Below are 23,265 nucleotides of genomic sequence, written 5' to 3'. Positions count from 1 at the left end.
TGTGATATTTTGAATAGCCCAGAGCTGTTTACAAAGCACAACACGAAGGAAATCATAGGAAAGTCTTTAAACTCCAATATGCAGAACTTTCTATCCCCCGCATATGCATTTACAATATTTATTACAATGGGTAAAATAGATGCGTACACTTTTAAAAAACAAAAAGTAATGCTGCAAAGTTTTATGAGATATTATAATTTGGGGAATGAAAAGTGACTGTACAATTGCACCATCTGCCCAGTGGTTGCCAAAAGGAAAGAAAGATAAGGATTTGGAAATGGCATGGATTCTAAGTGGTGGAATGTTGTTGACCTGAGTTGTCATAATTAAGATGCTTAATTTCTGCTAATGAAATAGAAGGGAAAAAATAATTCATATATATATGTGTGTGTGTGTGTGTGTGTGTGTGTACATACACACACACACACACAATAGAGAGAGAGAGAAATACAGTATGTAGATATATATACATATACATATACATAAACACACACACACACACATATACATACATATACAGGTCACTGGGTTGTTTTAAGTAATATTATTAGGCATGGTGAGCATTGTTCCTCTCTGTTCTAAACAAGAGTATATGAGTGATTCTTTGGAGGCAAAACACTTTAATAATGCAATCTTTCTGTTTCTCTGTCTAACCACCCATCCATTTAATTTGTCCAAATGATTATATTTTAGTAAGTAGAATGTAGATCTTTAGTAACAACTTCTTTATATGTTGTGTAAGCCTTTTATTCCACATTTCATTAACCACTGTTGGATGTAACCAGATATGAGGTTCAAAAAAATGACAACTGAGGAATTCTGTAGGACAGTGACTTTCAATATTTGGCACTCTATATGTTTTGGACTTCAACATCCATAAGCTGCATCTAGCATAACTAACTATAAGTCATTTTGATGACCAAATTAAAAATAACTGTGCAGTCAAGCCAGAGAACAAATCTTTTTGATGGGAGAAGATGAGAAAATTACCCATACTGCCTGTTTCTCCCTTTCAATGGAGCATTGAAAGACATATTTAATAGGCTTGTGCATTTCGACTGAACCTTGATCTGTTACTGCTGGCTGGAAACCAGTAGACCTCCATATCTGTTTTCACACACACCCCAAAAATTGGTGCATAGCCTGATTGCTGTTTTCAGACCACAGACATGTGGCTAGATTCGGCCTATTGGCAGCAATGGGGGGGGGGGCTTTCCAGGCTCCCCTTTCTGCCATTTTTAGGATTAGGGTAGGTAGGTAACCGTAGGTAGTAGTTTTCTGAGAATGAGGGTTTTATTTTTTTTATAGTTCCCGTCCCCTTGATCTGGTCATGTAAGTGTGATTTATTGTTATAATTGTATTGTTTTACTTTTTTAATAATGTGTATTATGTTGTTATGTAATGTTTGTGTTTGCTTTTATGACTGTAAACCACCCTGAGTCCCATCCGGGAGATAGGGCGGTATATAAATAAAGTTTTATTATTATTATTATTATTATTATTATTATTATTATTATTATTATTATTATTATTATTATATTGTATGACACAGCAAACAAGATAGATATGCTGGATTTCGTATCACAAAATCACAAGTCGAACATAGAATCATAGAATCATAGAATAGTAGAGTTGGAAGAGACCTCATGGGCCATCCAGTCCAACCCCCTGCCAAGAAGCAGGAAATCGCATTCAAAGCACCCCCGACAGATGGCCATCCAGCCTCTGTTTAAAAGCCTCCAAGGAAGGAGCCTCCACCACAGTCCGGGGGAGAGAGTTCCACTGCCGAACAGCTCTCACAGTGAGGAAGTTCTTCCTGATGTTCAGGTGGAATCTCTTTTCCTGTAGTTTGAAGCCATTGTTCCGTGTCCTAGTCTGCAGGGCAGCAGAAAACAAGCTTCCTCCCTCCTCCCTGTGACTTCCCTTCACGTATTTGTACATGGCTATCATGTCTCCTCTTAGCCTTCTCTTCTGCAGGCTAAACATACCCAGCTCTTTAAGCCGCTCCTCATAGGGCTTGTTCTCCAGACCTTTGATCATTTTAGTTGCTCTCCTCTGGACGCTTTCCAGCTTGTCAACATCTCCCTTCAACTGCGGTGCCCAGAATTGGGCGCAGTATTCCAGGTGTGGCTTGACCAAGGCAGAATAGAGGGGGAGCATGACTTCCCTGGATCTAGACGCTATACCCCTATTGATGCAGGCCAAAATCCCGTTGGCTTTCTTAGCAGCCACATCACATTGCTGGCTCATGTTTAACTTGTTGTCCACAAGGACTCCAAGATCTTTTTCACATGTACTGCTGTCTAGCCAGGCGTCCCCCATTCTGTATCTTTGCATTCCATTTTTTCTGCCAAAGTGAAATATCTTGCATTCGTCCCTGTTGAACTTCATTTTGTTAGTTTCAGCCCATCTCTCTAGTCTGTTAAGATCATTTTGAATTCTGCTCCTTTCTTTTGGAGTGTTGGCTATCCCTCCCAGTTTGGTGTCATCTGCAAACTTGATGATCGTGCCTTCTAACCCTTCATCTAAGTCCCTAATAAAGATGTTAAACAGAACCGGGCCCAGGACGGAACCCTGCGGCACTCCACTTGTCACTTCTTTCCAAGATGAAGACGACGCATTGGTGAGCACCCTTTGGGTTCGTTCGCTTAACCAATTACAGATCCACCTAACCGTAGTTTTGTCTAGCCCACATTTTACTAGTTTGTTTACCAGAACGTTGAGAGGGACTTTGTCGAAGGCCTTACTGAAATCTAGGTACGCTACATCCACGGCATTCCCTGTATCGACCCAGCTTGTAACTCTATCAAAAAAAGAGATCAGATTAGTCTGGCATGACTTGTTTTTGGTAAATCCGTGTTGACTATTAGCAATGACTGCATTTGTTTCTAAGTGTGTGCAGACGACTTCCTTAATTATCTTTTCCAGAATCTTGCCTGGTATCAATGTGAGGCTGACTGGACAGTATTTGTTTGGGTCGTTCTTTTTTCCCTTCTTGAAGATAAGGATCACATTTGCCCTCCTCCAATCTTCTGGGACTTCTCCCGTTCTCCAAGAACTCTCAAATATGATTGCCAGTGGTTTTGAAATAATTTCAGCTAGTTCCTTCAGTACTCTTGGATGTAGTTGATCTGGCCCTGGCAACTTGAATTCCTGGACAACTTCTTTCCTATTTGGGGTTGGATTTCCCCAAATTCTTCGTCCATTTCATGTTGCTGAGGTTGAAGATGGCTTTCTTTTTGTGAAAAGACCGAGGCAAAGAAGGCATTAAGCAGTTCTGCCTTTTCCCTATCCCCTGTCGCCATCACCCCATCTTCTCCTCGCAGAGGCCCTATTGCCTCCTTTTTCTTCCTTTTTCTACCAACATAAGCAAAAAAGCCTTTTTTGTTGTTTTTACTGTCCCTGGCAAGCCTGAGCTCATTTTGCGCTTTAGCCTTGCGAACCTTTTCCCTACAGGAGTTGGCTATACGTTTGAATTCTTCTTTGGTGATTTCTCCCCTTTTCCACTTCTTGTGCATGTCTCTTTTGAATCTTAGCCCGGTTAGATGTTCTTTGGACATCCATTCTGGCTTCTTTGCACTTGTCATATTTTTTCCTTTGTTGGCACTGTTTGCATTTGCGCCTTGAGTATTTCACTTTTAAAAAACTCCCATCCATCCTTAATTCCCTTGTCTTTTAATATTGGCGTCCATGGAATGCTGCTCAATATTTCCTTCATTTTTTATTTAAAGTCCAGAATGCGTGTTTGACTTGTCTTAGTTTCAGCCTTCCTTTGTATTACAAACTGCAGGAGCACATGGTCACTTGCCCCTAAGGATCCGACCACTTCGACTGTATTGATCAGGTCTTCCACATTTGTTAAGATTAGATCAAGAGTTGCCGATCCCCTTGTTGCCTCTTCTACCTTCTGGACCATAAAATTGTCTGCAAGGCAAGTGAGGAATTTGTTGGACTTTGTGCTTTTGGCTGAGTTTGTTTTCCAGCAGATATCAGGATAGTTGAAATCTCCCATGACTACAACATCTCTTCTTGGTGCCTGTTTGGTCAGCTGTTGACAAAAGGCTTCAAGTCCTTCATCCTGACTCGGGGGTCTGTAGTATACACCCACGACGAGATCTTTTTGAGTCCCCTTGATTCTTATCCAGATGCTTTCAAGCTGGTTTCACGGATTACAGTCTTGCATTTCTTCTGCAACGTAACTGTTTTTGACATATAAAGCTACTCCCCCTCCTCTCCCCTTGGTTATATTTCTGTGAAAGAGGTTATAGCCCTCAATGGCTACATTCCAGTGATGGGAGTCATCCCACCAGGTTTCAGTGATGCCTATGATGTCGTACGTGTGGTGCTGTGCTAAAAGTTGGAGTTTGTCTTGCTTATTTCCCATGCTCTGTGCATTAGTGTAAAGACATGTAAGCCCCTGTGACCTTCCCCCGAGCTGTTTATTTGGGATTATTGTGCTCTCAGTAATTGGTCCTTGCTGTGTTTGTGCAGCCCTCCATTTAGCCTTTTGGTGGTTCCCTGTGGTCATGGGTAATATAGTGTTTGCCAGGCTGTTCCCAAGTGTCTAGTACACCTCCCAAGTGTCTAGTACTGTGTGATGTATTTTCAGATGATGCGTGCAGATCCCAGTAGGGTGGCCTTTTGCAGTTGGCAGATCGTAATTTTGTCAATGTCTATTGTTTCCAAATGCCGGCTGAGATCTTTTTGCACAGCACCCAATATGCCAGTCACCACCGGGACCATCTGCACTGGTTTCTGCCTGAGTCCTTGAAGTTCAATCTTGAGGTCCTGATAGCGGCTGAGTTTTTCCTGTTGTTTTTTGTCAATGCGACTGTCACCTGGTATGGCGACATCAATGATCCAAACCATTTTCTTATCCATAACTGTGATGTCTGGTGTGTTGTGTTCCAGAACTTTGTCAGTCTGGATTCGGAAGTCCCACAGTATCTTTGTGTGCTCATTTTCCAATACTTTTGGATCTGGCTATGGCTCACAAATGGGACACTGAAGGAGACAGAAGGCCTGATCCTTGCAGCCCAGGATCAAGCCATCAGAACAAATGCAGTTAAGGCCAAGATTGAAAAATCAGCTGATGACCCAAAATGCAGACTGCAAGGAAACCGACGAAACCATTGATCATATCCTCAGCTGCTGTAAGAAAATCGCACAGACAGACTACAAACAGAGGCACAACTATGTGGCCCCAAATGATTCATTGGAAATTATTATTATTATTATTATTATTATTATTATTATTATTATTATTATTTTAATTAATTAATTCTGGCCAAGTTTCTCCACAGATTGAAGCCTAACTAAGTGATTTAGTTCTTTGTAGTACTGACAAGTGGCAACAGTCAGCCAATACTTAGTTGTTTTTATTATGTTTACTAGAAAATTCAGAAAGCAAAGATCAGCAGCACAGAGAGAGATATAAAGAGAGAATTAGTTTGCAAAAGAAGATGGTAGGTAACTAGGAAATCATTTTCTGGGAATGAGGGTTTTCATTATTATTATTATTATTATTATTATTATTATTATTATTATTTTATTATTATGACACAGCAAACAAGATAGATATGCTGGATCTCATATCACAAAATCACAAGTCGAACACTTCCCAAGTGTCTAGGACTATGTGATGTATTTTCGGATGATGCGCGCAGATCCCAGCAGGGTGGCCTTTTGCAATTGGCAGATCGTAATTTTGTCAATGTCTATTGTTTCCAAATGCCAGCTGAGATCTTTTGGCACGGCACCCAATGTGCCCATCAGCACCGGGACCACCTGCACTGGTTTCTGCAAGAGTCTTTGAAGTTCAATCTTGAGGTCCTGATAGCGGCTGAGTTTTTTATTATTATTATTATTATTATTATTATTATTATTATTATTATTATTATCTTTTAGAAATGTTTTCTGAAGGAGAGGAGGGGAGGAAAAAAAAGAAGTTAAAGGGTGACTCAAGGCTCTCAGAACCACCCAAATATTTCTAAAGAAAATTACAGCAACCAAGAACAAAGAGAAAGAAATGCTCTTTCTTTCACCCAAGTCCCCAAATGTGCATGCACACTCCACCGACCCATCCCAAACGTTCCCAACTCCCAATCAATCCCACTAAATAAAAAGAATCAATAAAACAAAGAAAAATCAAAAAAATTCCAGAAAGAGGCCAAGACAAGAAAAGACAAAAAATAAAGCTGAGCAACAGCAAAGCAAGGCAATTTGGACTAAATCATAAGGATGTAACTGAGAGCAATGGAGGCAGTCACCAAATTGACACAGCTTGTGTAGGACACGTCATGGCATTCTTCTATTCTAATTGACTTTTGCACACCACATGCTCCTGAAAAGGGGAGGAGGAGCTGTGATCAGCTGCCATGTGGTTCCATTATGGACAGGAAACCATAACGGATGGGCCCTTGCCATTACAGCCATCTGATCAATCCAAAGAAGCCGGATAGGCCAAAGGAAAACGGTTAAAATGGATCCGCACACAGGCCTAATATTCAATTCCACCCATCACTTCCACCCATCACTAGTCAATACAGACTTATGTCTATTGACTGTATCTGTCAATACTAGGCATAAAGGATAAATTATACATTATAGGAACTCTACATACCTTTTTCCCTTTGAGGATTTCAATGTTATGCATAGTCTATCAAAGACTACAGTGGATATATAACATAATCTGTAGAGATCAGTCTGGTATGAATGTCTTTTCAAGCACATCTTCAAAGTGGATTTGGGGGCAAATATCCAGACCTAAGGAAAATTCCCATGGATTGGTCCTTCTAGAAATGTTTCACATGTTCATTGTTCCCTTTGTGCTTTACAATATTATTTGGTGCTCATCAGAACTATTTTAACTCAAACACTATTTCCCCATTTCTCTGAAAACTGGTGATTTATCTACATGAAAATCTAATCACTTCCATCTTAATGCAGGAATATTTCAGGAAGAATTGCACATGTGGAACATTAGGCAGTTTATTTATTGACATTTTACCTCTACATTCCAATTGTGATGCCATGTCCTACAGCTTACATGTATATAATTGCTTATAGTGTATTTATATACAATACTGTGTGTCCTCCTGTGTTATATATTAATCTGCTTTTGAATCTTGGAAAACTCCTGCTTTGTGTCTTTATTGTAGATGCTGAGGTGAGTGCTAGGTTCTGTTTTCTTAGAACATGAGGTCTTTTCAGTTGAGTGCATAAAATGTATAATTGCTCTAATTATGTGTTTAAACATTATTTATTATTACTGAAAGCAATTTATGAACATATATATGTGAAAGCCCTTTTCCAAAGTAATAATTTGATTCAAATTATGTATTTTTTTTTAAAGCCAAAGGCAAGCTAAAGGCATGGGGGATGTTTTGAAATTATTTGTCTACATAGAGAGAAAGAGACATGAATATGGTCCTTCAAATGTACTTTTTGAGTGCATCTATACTACAGAATTAATGCAGTTTGATACCACCTTAACACTATGGCTCAATGACATCACACCGTAGGAGTTTTGGCAAGGCACCAGCACTTTTTGGCAGAGAAGGCTAAGGACCTTTACTACTACCCCCAGGATTCCATAACACTGAGCCATGGCAGTGTAGATGCACTCAAAAAGTACATTTGAAGGACTACGGCCTACTCTCTCATTCTCATTCTCTCTCTCTCTCTCTCTCTCTCTCTCTCTCTCTCTCTCTCTCTCTCTCTCTCTCCCTCTCCCCCTCCCTCCCTCCCTCCCTCCCTCTCTTCCCCCTCTAACTCTAGAGAGGAAATTCAAGATTTTTCTTCAAGAACTCATTTTCAAATGGACCGCTGTTGAATCCTTGCTTTATTCCAATCTTCAATTCAGAAGGCTCTAACCGTGCAGCCACTACCAAACATTCATGATTCCATTTTACCCATTGAAACAGAGCCCCGGTGGCGCAGTGGGTTAAACCCTTGGACTGGAAGGACTGATGGCTTGAAGGTTGGGTTGCTGACCTGAAGATTGCTAGTTAAAATCCAACCCCGGGGAGAGCACGGATGTGCTCCCTCTATCAGCTCCAGCTCCATGTGGGGACATGAAAGAAGCCTCCCAACAAGGATGGTAAAAATATCAAAACATCCAGGTATCCCCTGGGCAACGTCCTTCCAGACAGCCATTTCCCTCACACCAGAAGCAACTCGCAGTTTCTCAAGTCGCTCCTTGATACATTTAAAAAAATGAAATCATAATGCATTGTTGTTTTTAAAAAATCCATCACACCTGTGAAAGCAACACTGGTGTTTTGATTTGCCTATGTATATATTTTGAACTCTTGCATTATAAAATATACGTGCTGCATGAAAATTTTAAGTTTTCTCAGGGAAAACTGTATGTATTCTCAGCTGTAAAAGTGGATGCTTGTTCCGTTGCACTCCTCTCAAGAGTCATTTTTCCTGCACACACCTGCACCACAAGTCACCTCTGATCCTCATGCTTACATCTCATAGCCATCTTGTACAATTTCAAGGCATGGCATTTAGACCTAGCATTGGGTGCCAGAAACCTCTTTTGCACTCAATAAGATTTTTTTCACCGCCTCCTCTTTAGAGATGTGCACACACCACAAACCAGACTTTATTATTCCTTGGGCAACACACCTGCAATAGTTTCCATAGTGACAGCATTTTGGAGCCCCCGTCTATTTTGTTCTTGGTTCTTATTAACAGATCACTAGCTGGCTGTAAAAATACAATTAGTCAGGAAAGGTGGCTTTAAGTGTTTTCAAATCACCTGGCAGCTTCAAATGTTGCCAGAGGAGCGGAAACTCAACATTTAACTTGTGGTTAGGGACAAAGAAATTGGTCTGTGTCTCGTCTATACAATTTCTGCATCAACCCACTATTTGCTTGGAACCATATTCATCCCTTCAGTAGATCAGCACAGCCAACCATTTTACATCAAAGCATATCATTAAAACCGTTAATAGCCCAAGACACTTAAAACCAGAAAAATACATGCGTAAGATTAAAATATTTCAATATTAAACTGCTATCACATGCACATATATAAAACGGCAATGGTTATCTGACTGTAGTATTTGCACAGTGGCAGCTGGGGGACTTGCTGGCAACAGAGCAAGATGGCAGGTCATGATCTTTTTATCTTTAGGGAAATGAATTGAAACGTTCAAGCTTGACCTCTGCTGTTCAATTGCAACCCGTGAGTCTTGATTTGAATGTTGGCTCACCAGTCCTGTCCCTGCCAGTCCTCTAGGGGACTTTCAGGGATATGTTGATGTTCTTTCTGCTACTGTCCTCATCCCCTGCCACTCCCATAAAGCCTACAAAGCCCTCCAGTCTGAGCTGATTTAGATACGTTGTTGTCTGCTTTGCATAAGAGAAGAGAAAGAAAGAATTATTTCCTTTGCCTGTTATAAGAAAATTAGATAAACTTCTCATTTCCTCTGTCAGTATCACATTTCTTTACGCACTTTCTTTTCCATGTTTCAATTCACACATTAGATATTATGACACATACCTTACATATTACAAAGGTAAAGTTCCCTTTGGGATTACAGTTCCTAGCTAGGAAGTTCCTTGATGGTTGGGGGATTCTTGATTCTTGATTCATCCCCAACTTTTCCAAACTTCAGGCACTTCCTCCTCCTCTCTCATGTTTTGTATATCCGCAGCCCAAACAAAGTAATGCAAAATGATATACCAAGTCATGGTTTAATGACGTGATGTTACATTATGCATGAACACCATAGAATGACTGATAAAACTTTTGCCTTCTGGAGCCTGGTCTTATTTTACTTATGGATGAGAAGAACAATGCGTGATATGTTTGCCTCTTGTGACACATTTATGTAAAACGGTTCCTTTTATATAAAACAACATTGCTATCTGACTGTGTTCCCTCTGGCCCTTTGCCATATTTGTGCACTTCAGAAGTACCAGAATAATAGGTCCTTTTAAATGCTGAAATTTGAGGAGCAGGGTTTCATTCACATGGGATTTATGTACATTGTCCATGACCATGCATGAGTCAAGTACTGCGTTTTGATATGTTTTCTGTGGATGAAAGCACATGGAAGGGTCACAGTGATAAAATAAGTGCCTGATGGATGGCTCTCAGGCAGCTCTCCCCACTGAGCAGTTAAGAAAGCAGTGTCATCCTTTATTGTGGATTTCATACAGTGCAAATTATGTCTGTCACAGGAAGGAGACATATCCAAAGAACGCAGAACCTTTTCTTTCCTTGCCTATAGCTCATAGGCACTCTCTCCACGTTTATCTATGCCCCTTTGGGTGTGCGCCTTGTCAAATGCAAAAAGCACAGCTGGGAGATTGGGCCTTTCTAATGTTGGGTGGCAACTAGTGATCAAACACTGGCAAAACAGATATCAACAGTTGTCAAGGCTCATACTGAGGCACTGGAATGTAACTGGATAGATGTCACTGAGAATCTTTCTGCATTACCTTCGGTGCTCCTTGGAGGAAAGACTGTAGCTGTACATCACTGTGGATGGATGACTACAGATGCATCCTCAATATTTATTCTTGGAAAGATACTTTCTGGAAGCTACTTGTGTGTCATTTTGCACCCCCTGTGGTGTGCTCACTCTAATCAGCATCAAGTTCTTGTCAACTAACGCTTTTCCTCCTTTTAGGATGGTGGAGGAGGCAGGCGTGGATTGGTGAGGCTACAACAGTTCAAGACAGCATAGAAAAACTGAGATCACACACTGCTTCTGGCATCTAATCAGTATCAGGCTAAATTGCATCAAGAAAGCCACAACCTTTTGTTCTTCCTTTTCAAGCAAAATATTCTAGCCACTGCTGCTCATTAGTTTGGTAAGAATCTTTTCTTGCCCATTTTCTCCAGGCTTTTTTTGTCTGTCTGTAATGTTTATCTATTAGTTAAATTTAGATGTTGGTACACATGGCTCTCATTCTCCTAATTTTATCCTCACTACAACCCTCTAGGGAGGCAGACAAAGGACCTCATCAGATGGGCCTATTCCCCCATCCTCGGTTGCTGCTGAGATGCAACAAGGATAGAGCCTGACAGAGTCCATCACACAATGCAGGGCTACTTCTGGCGGGTCTCCATCCTGACTGCATCTCAGCAGCTTGTTGGGAGGCTGCCCTGAGAATACTGGTGACTGCCCATGTTTTCATTTACTAAGCCAGGGATAGTGCAGAATGAAGCTGGGTGGAGACAGGAAATACCATGGGATGGTAAGGGGGTGATGTGGGGCACTGCCTGATAGTTTACCCTGCAGTCCTCCAGCTTATGGATCTCTCTCTGATGAGGTACAAAGACTCATCCTAGGCCAAGCAGTGAGTTTCATGGCCCACTGGAAAGTGGAAGCTAAACCAACCATGTAACTCTCTAACAACACTCTCTAATAACTATACTATGCTAGCTCTCTAGCTTTCTTTGCCACTTTAGTACAGTATCTCCCTACTAGTTTTTCACTACATTTAAGTAGTAAATATTTCTGAAAAATGCCAAAGAGTACTGGATAGATCTAGATTAGAAATGATTTGTGATGCATCCAAGAGTTCTGTCACATCTATATGCTCTTACCATGTGTGTTGACTCCTTTGTGTGCTAGTGTTCTGTGTTGCATCCACCAAGCATGCTAATATTACTTACAAATGGTGTGCCCATGGGACTTCCTGATACTATTAGAAATCCAATTTAGATATTTAAATATGAAGGCAATTCAATCTGGGTCCAGTTTGATCAATGCTAGACTCCTTATCTAGACTACCAGTCTTCCCCCCATTGATTTGCACTGAGAGAAGCTGTACATGTGTATATGTTTTCTTTTCTTTACATACCTCCATACAATTTGGAGATGTGGTAGACATGAAAGAAGGGATTAACTCAGGCAACCTTCAGCCTGGTGTGAGGGGGAGGGGTGGTTGTGTATATTAGACATCTGTATAAATTTCAATTTTTATCAAAAACAAACACCATTTTAAATGTTTTTGCCCAAGTACTGTTTCCCCAAGTACAGTAGAGTCTCACTTATCCAAGCCTCGCTTATCCAAGTTTCTGGATTATCCAAGCCATTTTTGTAGTCAGTGTTTTCAATATATCGTGATATATTGCTAAATTCATAAATACATAGAATCATAGAATCATAGAATAGTAGAGTTGGAAGAGACCTCAAGGGCCATCTAGTCCAACCCCCCGCTAAGAAGCAGGAAATCGCATTCAAAGCACCCCCGACAGATGGCCATCCAGCCTCTGCTTAAAAGCCTCCAAAGAAGGAGCCTCCACCACGGCCCGGGGGAGAGAGTTCCACTGTCGAACAGCCCTCACAGTGAGGAAGTTCTTCCTGATGTTCAGGTGGAATCTCCTTTCCTGTAGTTTGAAGCCATTGTTCCGTGTCCTAGTCTGCAGGGCAGCAGAAAATAAGCTTGCTCCCTCCTCCCTATGACTTCCCCTCACATATTTGTACATGGCTATCATGTCTCCTCTCAGCCTTCTCTTCTGCAGGCTAAACATGCCCAGCTCTTTAAGCCTCTCCTCATAGGGCTTGTTCTCCAGACCCTTAATCATTTTAGTTGCCCTCCTCTGGACGCTTTCCAGCTTGTCAGCATCTCCCTTCATCTGCGGTGCCCAAAACTGGACACAGTATTCCAGGTGTGGTCTGACCAAGGCAGAATAGAGGGGGAGCATGACTTCCCTGGATCTAGACGTTATTCCCCTATTGATGCAGGCCAAAATCCCATTGGCTTTTTTAGCTGCCGCATCACATTGTGTACAGTAATTACAACACAACATTACTGCGTATTGAACTGCTTTTTCTGTCAAATGTGTTGTATAACATGATGTTTTCGTGCTTAATTTGTAAAATCATAACCTAATTTGATGTTTAATAGGCTTTTCCTTAATCCCTCCTTATTATCCAAGATATTCGCTTATCCAAGCTTCTGCCGGCCCATTTAGCTTGGATAAGTGAGACTCTACTGTATTGGTGTACCTTTCCACAGTATCAAAAGGAACTTTAGCCTCTACAGTTGAAGAGCTATACCAAAGAAGAGCAAAGTTAGTGGGCCAACAGTACTAGACAGAAAAGCAGAGATATGAGCAGCATCCTTGAAGTAAACAACAAAATGTACTTTACGGTGGGGAAAATGGGATGTTAATCTAGCCAATCTTACTGTAACTGCACATGCCTCTCTATAACAGGCAAGGAAAACAACTAGACACACATTGTTTCCACTTTAAGCCATTTTCAGTAATCATGTTTCTCTGTATTCCCATGCCCATGGGAAATGCATATACAGACCTATGATCCATAGAAGGAAAATAAGCTAACTCCTTCAAAGTATCTTGTGAAAGTATTTGCTGAAAGCATCCACTTGTAAATGAGTATAGCTTTGATCTGCTTTGAATTGCTCTAATTGCTATTTTGATGTTTAAATGTGCAGGATGGTCCCCACATGTGCTTCCAAAACAGCCACATTGAGCTGAAAGGGAAATGGTGGAACTGCTGATGAAACAAGAATTTGTCCCTTTTAATTTCTACCGAAATGTCCAGGATTTCAGTAAGTGCCTTCATTGTGAGAAGGAAGACAAAGTAAAAGAAGTCTTTACTGTCCAAAATGCAGCAATTTACCTTTCTGCAGAGCTATAAAAACCCTTCTGTATTTTTTTGGCAAGACAGGTTGCTATAGTTGTTATTGTTGTGGGGAAATAGAAACAGGGGTTGTTTTCTTCTTTACTATATACCATCTGGCCAATGAAAATTAGATCTATGTCAGAATATTCTTAGTAAGAAAAAAACAAGCTCAAACGGGAGTGAAATTTTCTGAACAATTATTTTTAATCAATTGGAAAGCAATTATGTTGGTGATTGGGAGGTTTTAAATTCACTGCCACAGAATGGTTTAAGGCAAGGTTCTCAAACTGGCTCTGTGGGTGATAGTGAGGGGCTTCGTAGCTCTACGCTGCTCCTCACCTCCTCCTCTTTCCTCCTCCTGAAAAATGCAGGGAAATTAAAGTTTTGAGCTGCCGAAAAAAACAGCAGCAGCCGCATCCTCCCAGATCACCGACCCTTTCTCTCCCACCTCCCTTGCTGCCCAGACTCTTTCTCGCTGCCCAGACCCTCCCCCTTGCTTTCTTTGCTTCCAAAACCCTATTTCCCTTCCAACACTCAGGGTGTGTGTAACGGAATGGGCCTACCTTGTCAGGCCAGTGTGTAGAGGAAGTTCTAGGCCCTGGGGGGAAAGGCCAATCCAAGCAAAGGGAGGGGCGAACAGCAGCTCCTTATATGGTAGTGGTGCCTGATTGGTGGAGAGTTAGAGAGTGTTGCCTAGTTACAGGAGGTAGAGGGTGCCAGAGAGGGGGAAAGAGTTGTTCAGTCAGGGAGAGATTGGAGTGTGAGGAGAAAGAAAGAAGTGTTTTGGGTGCTGAGAGAAAAGAACCTCTGTGAGGGGGGAATTGGAATAGCCTTCAGGGAGAAGTGCTATATATTTGGTAGACAGCCTCTAAGGGACAGAGTGCAAATATTAAGAGCCTCTGGAAAGGAGGACTGAGGGGTTTTGGAAACCCTGATTAGTTTCCCTGTGAGGGAACATAGTTCTGTGAAAGATAAGTTAAGGAACCTTTTTCTTTTAAGAAAATAACCTGGATATCTTCTGTAGCCCGGGGCTGTGGCGCAGACGGGAGAGCAAGCCAGTGCAATTAACTGCAATGGATCACTGACCAGGAGGTCATAAGTTCGAGGCCCGCTCGGAGCTATGTTGTTGTTTGTCTTTGTCCTATGTTAAAAGGCATTGAATGTTTGCCTAATATGTGTAATGTGATCCGCCCTGAGTCCCCTTCGGGGTGAGAAGGGCGGAATATAAAGGCTGTAAATAAATAAATAAATAAATAAATAACCAATATTCAACCTTTTTGTTCTAGTTCAAATAAACTTTACAAATCTGTTTATACTTCACCTCAGGTATTCAGTGTGTCTTTCTGTGCATCGATATAAGGAGGGGGCCTGACTGCATAATAGCCAATATTCTTTAAGTCAGAGTTTCCCTCCATTTTTGAGTGGCTCTGTGTACTGGCTCCAATGGTCGGTAGGCCAGTGGGACAGGGAAGAGTGAATGGTGTGGTCATAGACCAAATACATTTAGATTGGTGGCAGCGAAGTTACATCTTGATGTAACCAAACAGTCAACTGTTGGGGTCCGATCATTGTAGTGTGCTTTAATTTGTGTTTTTCCTGCATGGCAGAAAGGGGTTGGACTGGATGATCCATGGGGTTTCTGCTATTACTGTTACTATTACCATTACTATTACTATCATTACAAAGGCTGGATGGCCATCCATGGAGGGTGATTTGATTGTGCTTTGCCTGCATGATAGAAGGGGTTTGCACTGAATGGCCCCAGAGGTCATCCACTGAAATACTGTTAAGTTTATGTTCATTAAAATTGTTCTTAAATTTAAATATTGTATTGTCTTTTCTTTTCCTTTCCTTTCCATTTTTTTGCACTGTGTGAATTACTTCACACAAACACTATCCATCCATTTGCGACTAGCCCAGCCCATGCCTGATATAAATACATTATATATAATGTTATATATAATATAATATATAAACATTTATTGGAAAAGCTTTGAGAATTCCTGGTTTAAGGGTTGGATGGGGCGGGGGAGATTAGGTATCTTATTAAAATGCAAAATATAGACTACAGTGGCCCTTTCACATTACATAGCTATTTCAAAATGATTCAACTCTATCCTTTATGGTTGAATCCTATGTTTTTTTGGATTTTCTACTTTGAGAAGACAGTAGACAAAATCACTGGCAGAGAATTCTAAAATCCTCTCCCTGAATGGTAAAATCTAGGATTCCATAGGATGAACCAATAGCTATGATAAATGAAATCAAAGTTGTGTAATATGAAAGGGCCCTGTGTTGCATCACTGCCACACTATGCTAATATTAATATACTGCTAATACTAATGACAGTACCATGCAGTTGGTCAAACCATGGCCAAAAGCAACAGGCTGTGACTATTTAATTCTTCATTCATCTCATCCTCAAATTTAATGAAGAGGCTTATAATTTTTCCCCTCATGAGTTAGACAGTGACAAGTTTTATATACTTTCAAAGAGAATATTCACACATACAAGACAGTTTTGTGAACAGATTACATGAACATTTCTGATGCCAACTGTGATTATCTCTGCTTAGTTGGATGGACTTCTAAAACGTGGAAGCAGTGGATTGGGTGCTGGCATTTTAAGCTAAGTCCATCTGTGCTTGTGATGCTTTGGGTCAAAAAGAGCAAAGAGAGAAGTTTTATGCAGAGGTTTTTGACATAAAATTGTTGAGATTGTGATGATGCAGAAGAAGTCCTGTAAAACCCACCTGAAAAGCCAAGCATCTGCACCAGCAGAAGGAGTTTTATGTTGCTGGAGACCCAATACTGAAGGACAAGAGTCCTGCATTATCCCACCAATGAACTGTGGTGTCATGAGATGCACCAAGGATCCATGCAAGCTCCTATCACAACTGGTCACCATAATGCAGTTTGCTGTTAGAAGGGGGCTGGATATACTTTTGCCACCTGCAATCTGGGCTGTGGCACAGCTGCAACAAATCACTCTGACCAAGAGGTCGTGAGTTCGAGGCCCGCCTGTGCCTGCATCTGTCTCTGCCTCTGTTCTATGTTATGGCATTGAATGTTTGCCTTATATGTGCAATGTGATCTGCCCTGAGTCCCCTTCGGGGTGAGAAGGGCGAAATATAAATACTGTAAATAAATAAATAAAGCCAAAACCACACAATTCATTTGGTTAGTGCAGATGCTTGGCTTTTTAAACATGGATTTTAGGGGGCAAAGGTGCCATTATAGTAAGGATGAATAGCAAAAAGTATAAGTTCACGACATTGGGATCTTGTACATTTTGTTTACAACATTGTAAGTACTGGATAATATTCAAGCCTTTCTCTTTACTTTTTAAAAAGGCTAACATGTTGAATGCCATGGCAAAATGAGATATTAAAAACACAGAATTTTTCAAACTAAGTGAGCTCTTAGTACGTACTGGGGTTTTGGTTCCAGATCCTCTTCAACCCCATGCCCCCATTACATACCAAAACTTGTGGACATTCAAGTCCAATTATATAAAAATGAGGTAGTAAACTGGTCTCCCATTTATAAAATGACAAAATCAAGGTTTGTGTTTTGTATTTTTTGCTTTGTTTAAAATACTTTCAACCAATCATGGATGGGGGAATCTAGTAATAGAATATCTATGGATATATAGGGCTGAATGTACAGATAACATTTCAAGAAAAGTCTCTAAGACTCTAGCAAGTGAATGAAAAGGTATCTATGAAGTCTTCTGTTACATCTGTTCCCCCAGGCCTTTGTCTTCCAACAGGCCTTTGGTGACTGACTTCCATAGTAAAGGACTGACCTGTTGCCTATCTTATTTTATTGCACTTTATTCCTTTAGCCGGCCATAGGTTCCCTTGTTTATGCCTTCCCCAGCACTTTAATTCGGACAATAGTTCAGGTATTGTCCTTCCCCCGATTGTATCTGACACTACTGACACTTTCTTTGGCCCAGTTCCTTTTACGAGCCAACCCAAGATTTTACTCAAGTATGTCTATTTTATGTGATCTTATTAGGTTTATGATCTATTTTATTGTTGATTGATTTGTTTTATTGTTGTGTTTTTACCTTGTCTGTTTATCCTGGGCTTGGCCTTATGTAAGCCGCCCCGAGTCCCTTTGGGGAGATGGGGCGGGGTATAAAAATAAACGTATTATTATTATATTATTATTTTAAAAAAACAAGGTTGAGATGTAGGGAATCAAATGACAGGACATGGTTACAGGAAGGGCAGATAATTTGTATTTAATATCACTCAGTCAATTCAATCATCTTTAAATAATCAAAACGTGCGTTTATAAGTTCCTTCATTGCATTCAATATCATCTTCCCCCACAGGATATGTAGTAAGAAGTTTGTGTTATTCATGGGAGTTCTCAGCTGAGTTAAAAACTGGTTAATAGTTATCTAAAATGGTGGTGTTCAGGGCTGTAGCCAAGGGGGGGAGGGTGTTAGGGGTTCACCCCCCCCCCCCCCGAAGTTTTTCAGGTTTTAAAAAAATTCTGGTTTACTCATGATTTTTAACCGATTTACCAAATCCCCATGTGTGTCCATTGAAGTTTATCTGCCTTGAGTGTCCACTGAAGTTAATCGATGGAGCCTGATTTCTAAATGATTTTACATAATTCATGTAGTTCATAATTCACTAAAAAAATGTTTCAAAAACCCCTGAAATTTTTTCTGGCTATGGCCCTGTTGGGGTTCAATGACAGTCCCTAAAGCAGGTGATATTTGAGTGCTTCCTCTGGGGCAGTGGTTCTCAACCTGTGGGTCCCCAGATGTTTTGGCCTTCAACTCCCAGAAATTCTTGCAGCTGGTAAACTGGCTGGGATTTCTAGGAGTTGAGGGCCAAAAAACCTGGGGACCCACAGGTTGAGAACTACTGCTCTAGAGACTCTTAAATTTTTATACTTGGGACCTCTTTCCATCTGAGAAAATGTTATGTGACCCCAGATATATAGGTATTTAAAACAGATATAAAAATCAAACATTTACAGGTCGTTTATTTTAACTTTTGTTGTCCTGTGGGTTGTATACTGTATGTGTATGTGTTAAATGCATTTGTCAAGAGTTTTGATATGGCTGATGGGTTAATCAATAAAATGTACAAATGCAATCATTTACTTATAGAAAATCAGCATTTGCAAGGCTTGCAAAACGGCCTGATTTTCCTTTTTATGAAGTACAGCTGAAGCAATTTCTGTAGAGTTCACTCTGTACATTCTTGTTAACAGATTTGTGTAAATGTCTAGGTGACAATCAGAAACATCTACCATTGCCAATTTGTTTGTGTCAACATTAAGCTAGGGGGACCACATTTGGGTCAGGACCCACAATTTAAGAAGCTTAAATTGGGCAGTAAAGCAGACTCCATCACCAAATTGGCCAGCACTCTTTGGATAGTCAGAATGATCACTGGTCTTTTAATGAGAAAATTCTGGCCATATCATTCCAACCAGCCTGTCTGCATCTTCATCTTGAACAGTTCATCCATCAAAAATGGATTACCTCCCAGAAATGTGATAGTCTAAATCAGAATGGACCTGACAGATTTTGCCTGCAAAATATTTTGTAAATTGTTTTCAGTGAGTCTCAGATGGTATTCCTTGAGATCTATGATGCAGTAGTCCCACATAATGAGATCATAGTGTTGTCAAGCTACAGCACCTGCCTCCCCAAAGATGTATAGACCATAAAGAGACTTCAAACCAAAAAGAGGAACCAAGCCCTTGATTATCTGGAACTACCACTTTTGTTTCTTGAGTCTTGTACCCTTTGTCTTGCATGGAACTGAACACTTGAGATAATAAAAGATTTATCTGCATATCCACATCACCACGTTCGTGCCTTTCCAGGGGGTGTCTCTATAATGGATTGGTTCTTTAAACTGTCCAATTACCAGCTGTCTTTCTTCCTGCCATGAGAATCTCATCCTCCAGGCTGTGACATTGGGGAACCCCCGGCCAATCCTGGCATGGATCCTAGGCTACCTCTCTTTTCAGTCAATCAAGGGAGGGAGCAGTAAGTCTGAATAGCTGTCAGAACTGTATAACATTTCACATATTCTTCTGTGAATTTGTGCTTGTACCCTTTGAAGCATATTGCTTGTACTTGCATCCTATTTGGCCAAATTGTAATAAACCTCTGTAGCTTTGCCTTCAACCTGGAGTGCTTGTTCTCAATCTGGGCTGATTTGGTTTAGTAGAAGCTTGCCAGGCACAGGCCTCCTTATCTGCAGTTCTAGCTGAAATCAGCACAATAGTATGTGTATAAGAACAAATTTCAAGTTTTCTTATCTTTTGAAAAAAGGTAGAGAGGAAAATTCATCCCATAGGCAAAGAGCTATAAGAGTTTTATGCTGGATTTACATTGCCATATAATCCAGTTTGGGAATGTGGATTACCTGCATTAAACTGGATTATATGGCAATATAGGCTCATATGTATAATCGTACAATGCAATTAATTTGCAATCTGGAACTGGGTTATATGGCAGTGTAGATCCAACCTTGGTCAGCAATTCCAGATACAGCATACTAATGGCTTTTGTGTCCTAAAATACGTGTGAATAAATGTCCTGCCCCACTCTCACTGCCAGTCACACAATTAATTACACACAACTATTGGTTGTAAACAGAACTAAACAAAAGTAGAACATCAGTGCTCTCTCCAGATATTTAAAACAGATAACACATCTTTGCAGTTTGCCTCTGGCAATACACTAACTAGGGAAGGAGATGAATACAAGCAAAATGAAAAGAAATCAGCACAGAGACTGATTGTGTTGATTGATGATGATTTATTTATTTCGTGTCAAAAGCATTGGTACAGCAAATACGTTTCAAATAATGGAAATAAAATAAAAAAAGAAAAGAAATCACAAGCAACTAAATAGTTTTGGACCAAAAGCGGGCAACAGCAACCGCATGTCTGTAGCTTTAAACAACTCCTCCTCCGTACATGAGGCAGGGCATTGTGGGCAAGCATACATATGCTGAGTTGTTTGTTCAGCTCCACAGTCACACAAGGTGGAGGATTCCTCCAGGTAGTGCCACCTTGCCAAGTTGTCTTTTGATCTGCCCACTCCACTTCTGAGTCTGTTCAGGGACTTCCAAGTTGCCCATTCCTGGTTTGCCCTGGAGGAAGACCCTCTTGGGGGGCCATCCAGTTAGAATTGCCAGGTTTAGCTGCCCAGAGAGACACCCTTGCTGCTGCTGGAGGAACATCAAGAGGAGTGGTGGTTCTCATGAAGCCCTTCCTTGATTTGAGTCGGGTGGGAGGAGGGTGATAGCCATGCAGTGGGTGGCTTTCACAATGTTCGACCTTTTTTCTCTCACCGTTAGCAGCAACTTCCCGTCGCACGTCGGGAGGAGCAATGCCAGCTAACTTGTAGAGTTTATCAACAGGTGTAGGTTTAAGGCATCCCGTGATGATTCTGCATGTTTCATTCAGTGCTATGTCCACCTGCTTCGCATGGGCAGACTTGTGCCAAACAGGACAGGCATACTCTGCAGTTGAAAAAGACAAGGCCAGGGCTGATGTTCTTATTACTTGTGGGTCTGCTCCCCATGCGCTGCCAGTCAGTTTCCACAGGATGTTATTGCATGCAGCTACTTTGTGCTTGGTGTTCGTGCACTGTTTCCTATATGTTAGTGTTCGGTCTAAGGTGACACCAAGGTATTTAGGATGGAAACAGTGTTCGAGCTCTTGGCCTTCCCAAGTAACTTTCAGTTTCCTGTTGGCTTCGCGGTTACGTAGGTGGAAAGCACACACTTGTGTCTTGGCAGGGTTAGACTTCAGGTGGTTCTCTTTGTAGTAGCTGGAGAGGTCTTTCAAGGCATTGGTGAGTTGCTTTTCAACTGTTTCAAAATCTTTTGCTTGTGTTGTAAGGCCAAGGTCATCAGCATATATAAAGCTCTTTGTGAGTGGTGGTAGTGGCTGATCGTTTGTGAAGATGTTAAATAAGGTTGGTGCAAGAACGCTGCCTTGGGGTAAACCATTCTTTTGCCTCCTCCATCTGCTTTTCTGGCCCTGAAACTCCACATAGAAGCTGCGGTTTTCTAGGAGGGTCTGGACAGTTTTTGTAAAGTCAAAGTCCCAGGTGATATGGTAGACTTTATGCAGCATTTTTCTATGTTGCACCGTGTCATAGGCTGCCGTAAGGTCCACAAAGACTGTTCCCGTGATGCAGCCTTTCTCATAGCCTTCCTCGATATGCTCAGTCAGATGAAGAATTTGACCTGTACAGTTTTTCCCTGGTCTGAAACCTGCTTGTTGTGCAATAAGCTTGGGTTCGATAACAGGTCCTAGTCGATTTAATAGCATCCTCTCATAGACTTTATATAGATGACATAAGAGGGAGATTGGTCGGTAGTTCCTGGCATTGGAGGCATCTTTACCAGGTTTTAAGATGGCAATTATCTTAGTTTTCCTCCATGCTCTGGGAATCTGTTTGTGTGCCAGGCATTGATTGTAGAATTTCAAAAGCCAGTTTTCAGCTTTGGCCCCCAAGTGTTTGATTTGCTCCATCATCAGGTCATCTAGGCCAGGTGCTTTACCAGTCTTACATCGCTTGATGGCTTCTCTGAGTTCTTTCAGGTTTAGAGGAGAAGACAACTGGTGGGTTTCAAGTTCTGGCACCCTGTTGATTTTCATTGATGATGATGAGCACAACATTTAAAGCAAGCAGTACCTTTTGCTTTACATTATGTTCAGTCCTAACATGTGTTGTCTGATGGATCGAGGGAATTAGGAAAAACTTCTAACCACCTTATCACATTGAGAAATTTCCCAGTCATGGGATGCTTTAGCCTCTTTCCAAGCATGGAAAGGCAGTGAGCTCATCACATGTGTTAAACTATTTCTGGCCACCATGCATAGTCCTCCATGGTTGAAAAGAGGCAGAAGTGTCCTGAAAGGAGGGAACTCTAGCAATCTGACCTCATCACATTGAGAAATGTGTCTCTGGTAGGACACTTCAACCTCTCTTCAAGCATGGAGAGAAACAGAGTTCGTCACATGTTGCAGGGTTGAAAAATGGCTGAAATGTCCTGAAAGGAGGGAACTTTGAACTCGGGCCAGCAATTGTGTTTAGAGCTCCTACCTCTTATCACACTTTACTCACAACTTCACAACTGAAAAACAGGTGGGATGGGAACCATCAAAAGTTTCCTGTCCTGTTTCATTGACCAACCATCAGCAGTCTGTTGTATCCTATGGGCTTTGATGCAGAAAAATAGGATCCCATGGAAAGCAATTGTTTTAACCTGGATCACTGTCTCTTGCATCCTATGGGGTCTGATGCAGAACCATGGGATTCCATGGAAAGCAATGGTTTTAGCCTGAAGCACTGTCTCTCGTATCATATGGGGTTCATGAAAAATAATAGGATCCCATGGAAAGCAAGTGTTTTAACCTGGAGCACTGTCTCTTGTATCCTATGGGGTTGATGCAGAATATTAGGATCCCATGGAAAGAACTGGTTTTTAACTGGTGTCATGTGTCAGTCTCCTTTAATGTAAGGGGCTTTGAGCAGAGCAAGGGATCTCTTGGTTTCTGGATACTGTTGTTTCTCCTGATTAATAAAAAAATACTGATCTTGTGATGAATGTAAGATGAATGTATTGCCATCTCT

The 23,265-nt window shown here is 41.1% G+C and overlaps 1 protein-coding gene across 2 annotated transcripts in view; it reads left to right on the top strand.

Moving 5' to 3' along the window:
* The window catches only part of nbas (NBAS subunit of NRZ tethering complex), a 294,693-nt gene extending 279,748 nt beyond the window's left edge, over window positions 1-14,945 (top strand). Inside the window, exons 52-54 of one of the 2 annotated variants that reach the window (XM_062983871.1) lie at window positions 10,653-10,836; window positions 13,435-13,551; window positions 14,650-14,945. In XM_062983871.1, coding sequence (XP_062839941.1) covers window positions 10,653-10,709 — 57 coding nt within the window. In that variant the 3' untranslated portion in view covers window positions 10,710-10,836; window positions 13,435-13,551; window positions 14,650-14,945. Of the gene's footprint in view, window positions 1-10,652; window positions 10,837-13,434 lie in introns of both variants that reach the window. The other variant, XM_062983869.1, reaches the window with a different exon arrangement.
* Window positions 14,946-23,265: the final 8,320 nt, after the last annotated feature.

The sequence above is a fragment of the Anolis carolinensis genome, chromosome 1 (genome assembly GCF_035594765.1).
Source record: "Anolis carolinensis isolate JA03-04 chromosome 1, rAnoCar3.1.pri, whole genome shotgun sequence".
NCBI lineage: Eukaryota > Metazoa > Chordata > Lepidosauria > Squamata > Dactyloidae > Anolis > Anolis carolinensis.
The sequence above is the reverse complement of the archived record's forward strand: the minus strand, read 5'-3'. Positions and strand labels throughout refer to the sequence as shown.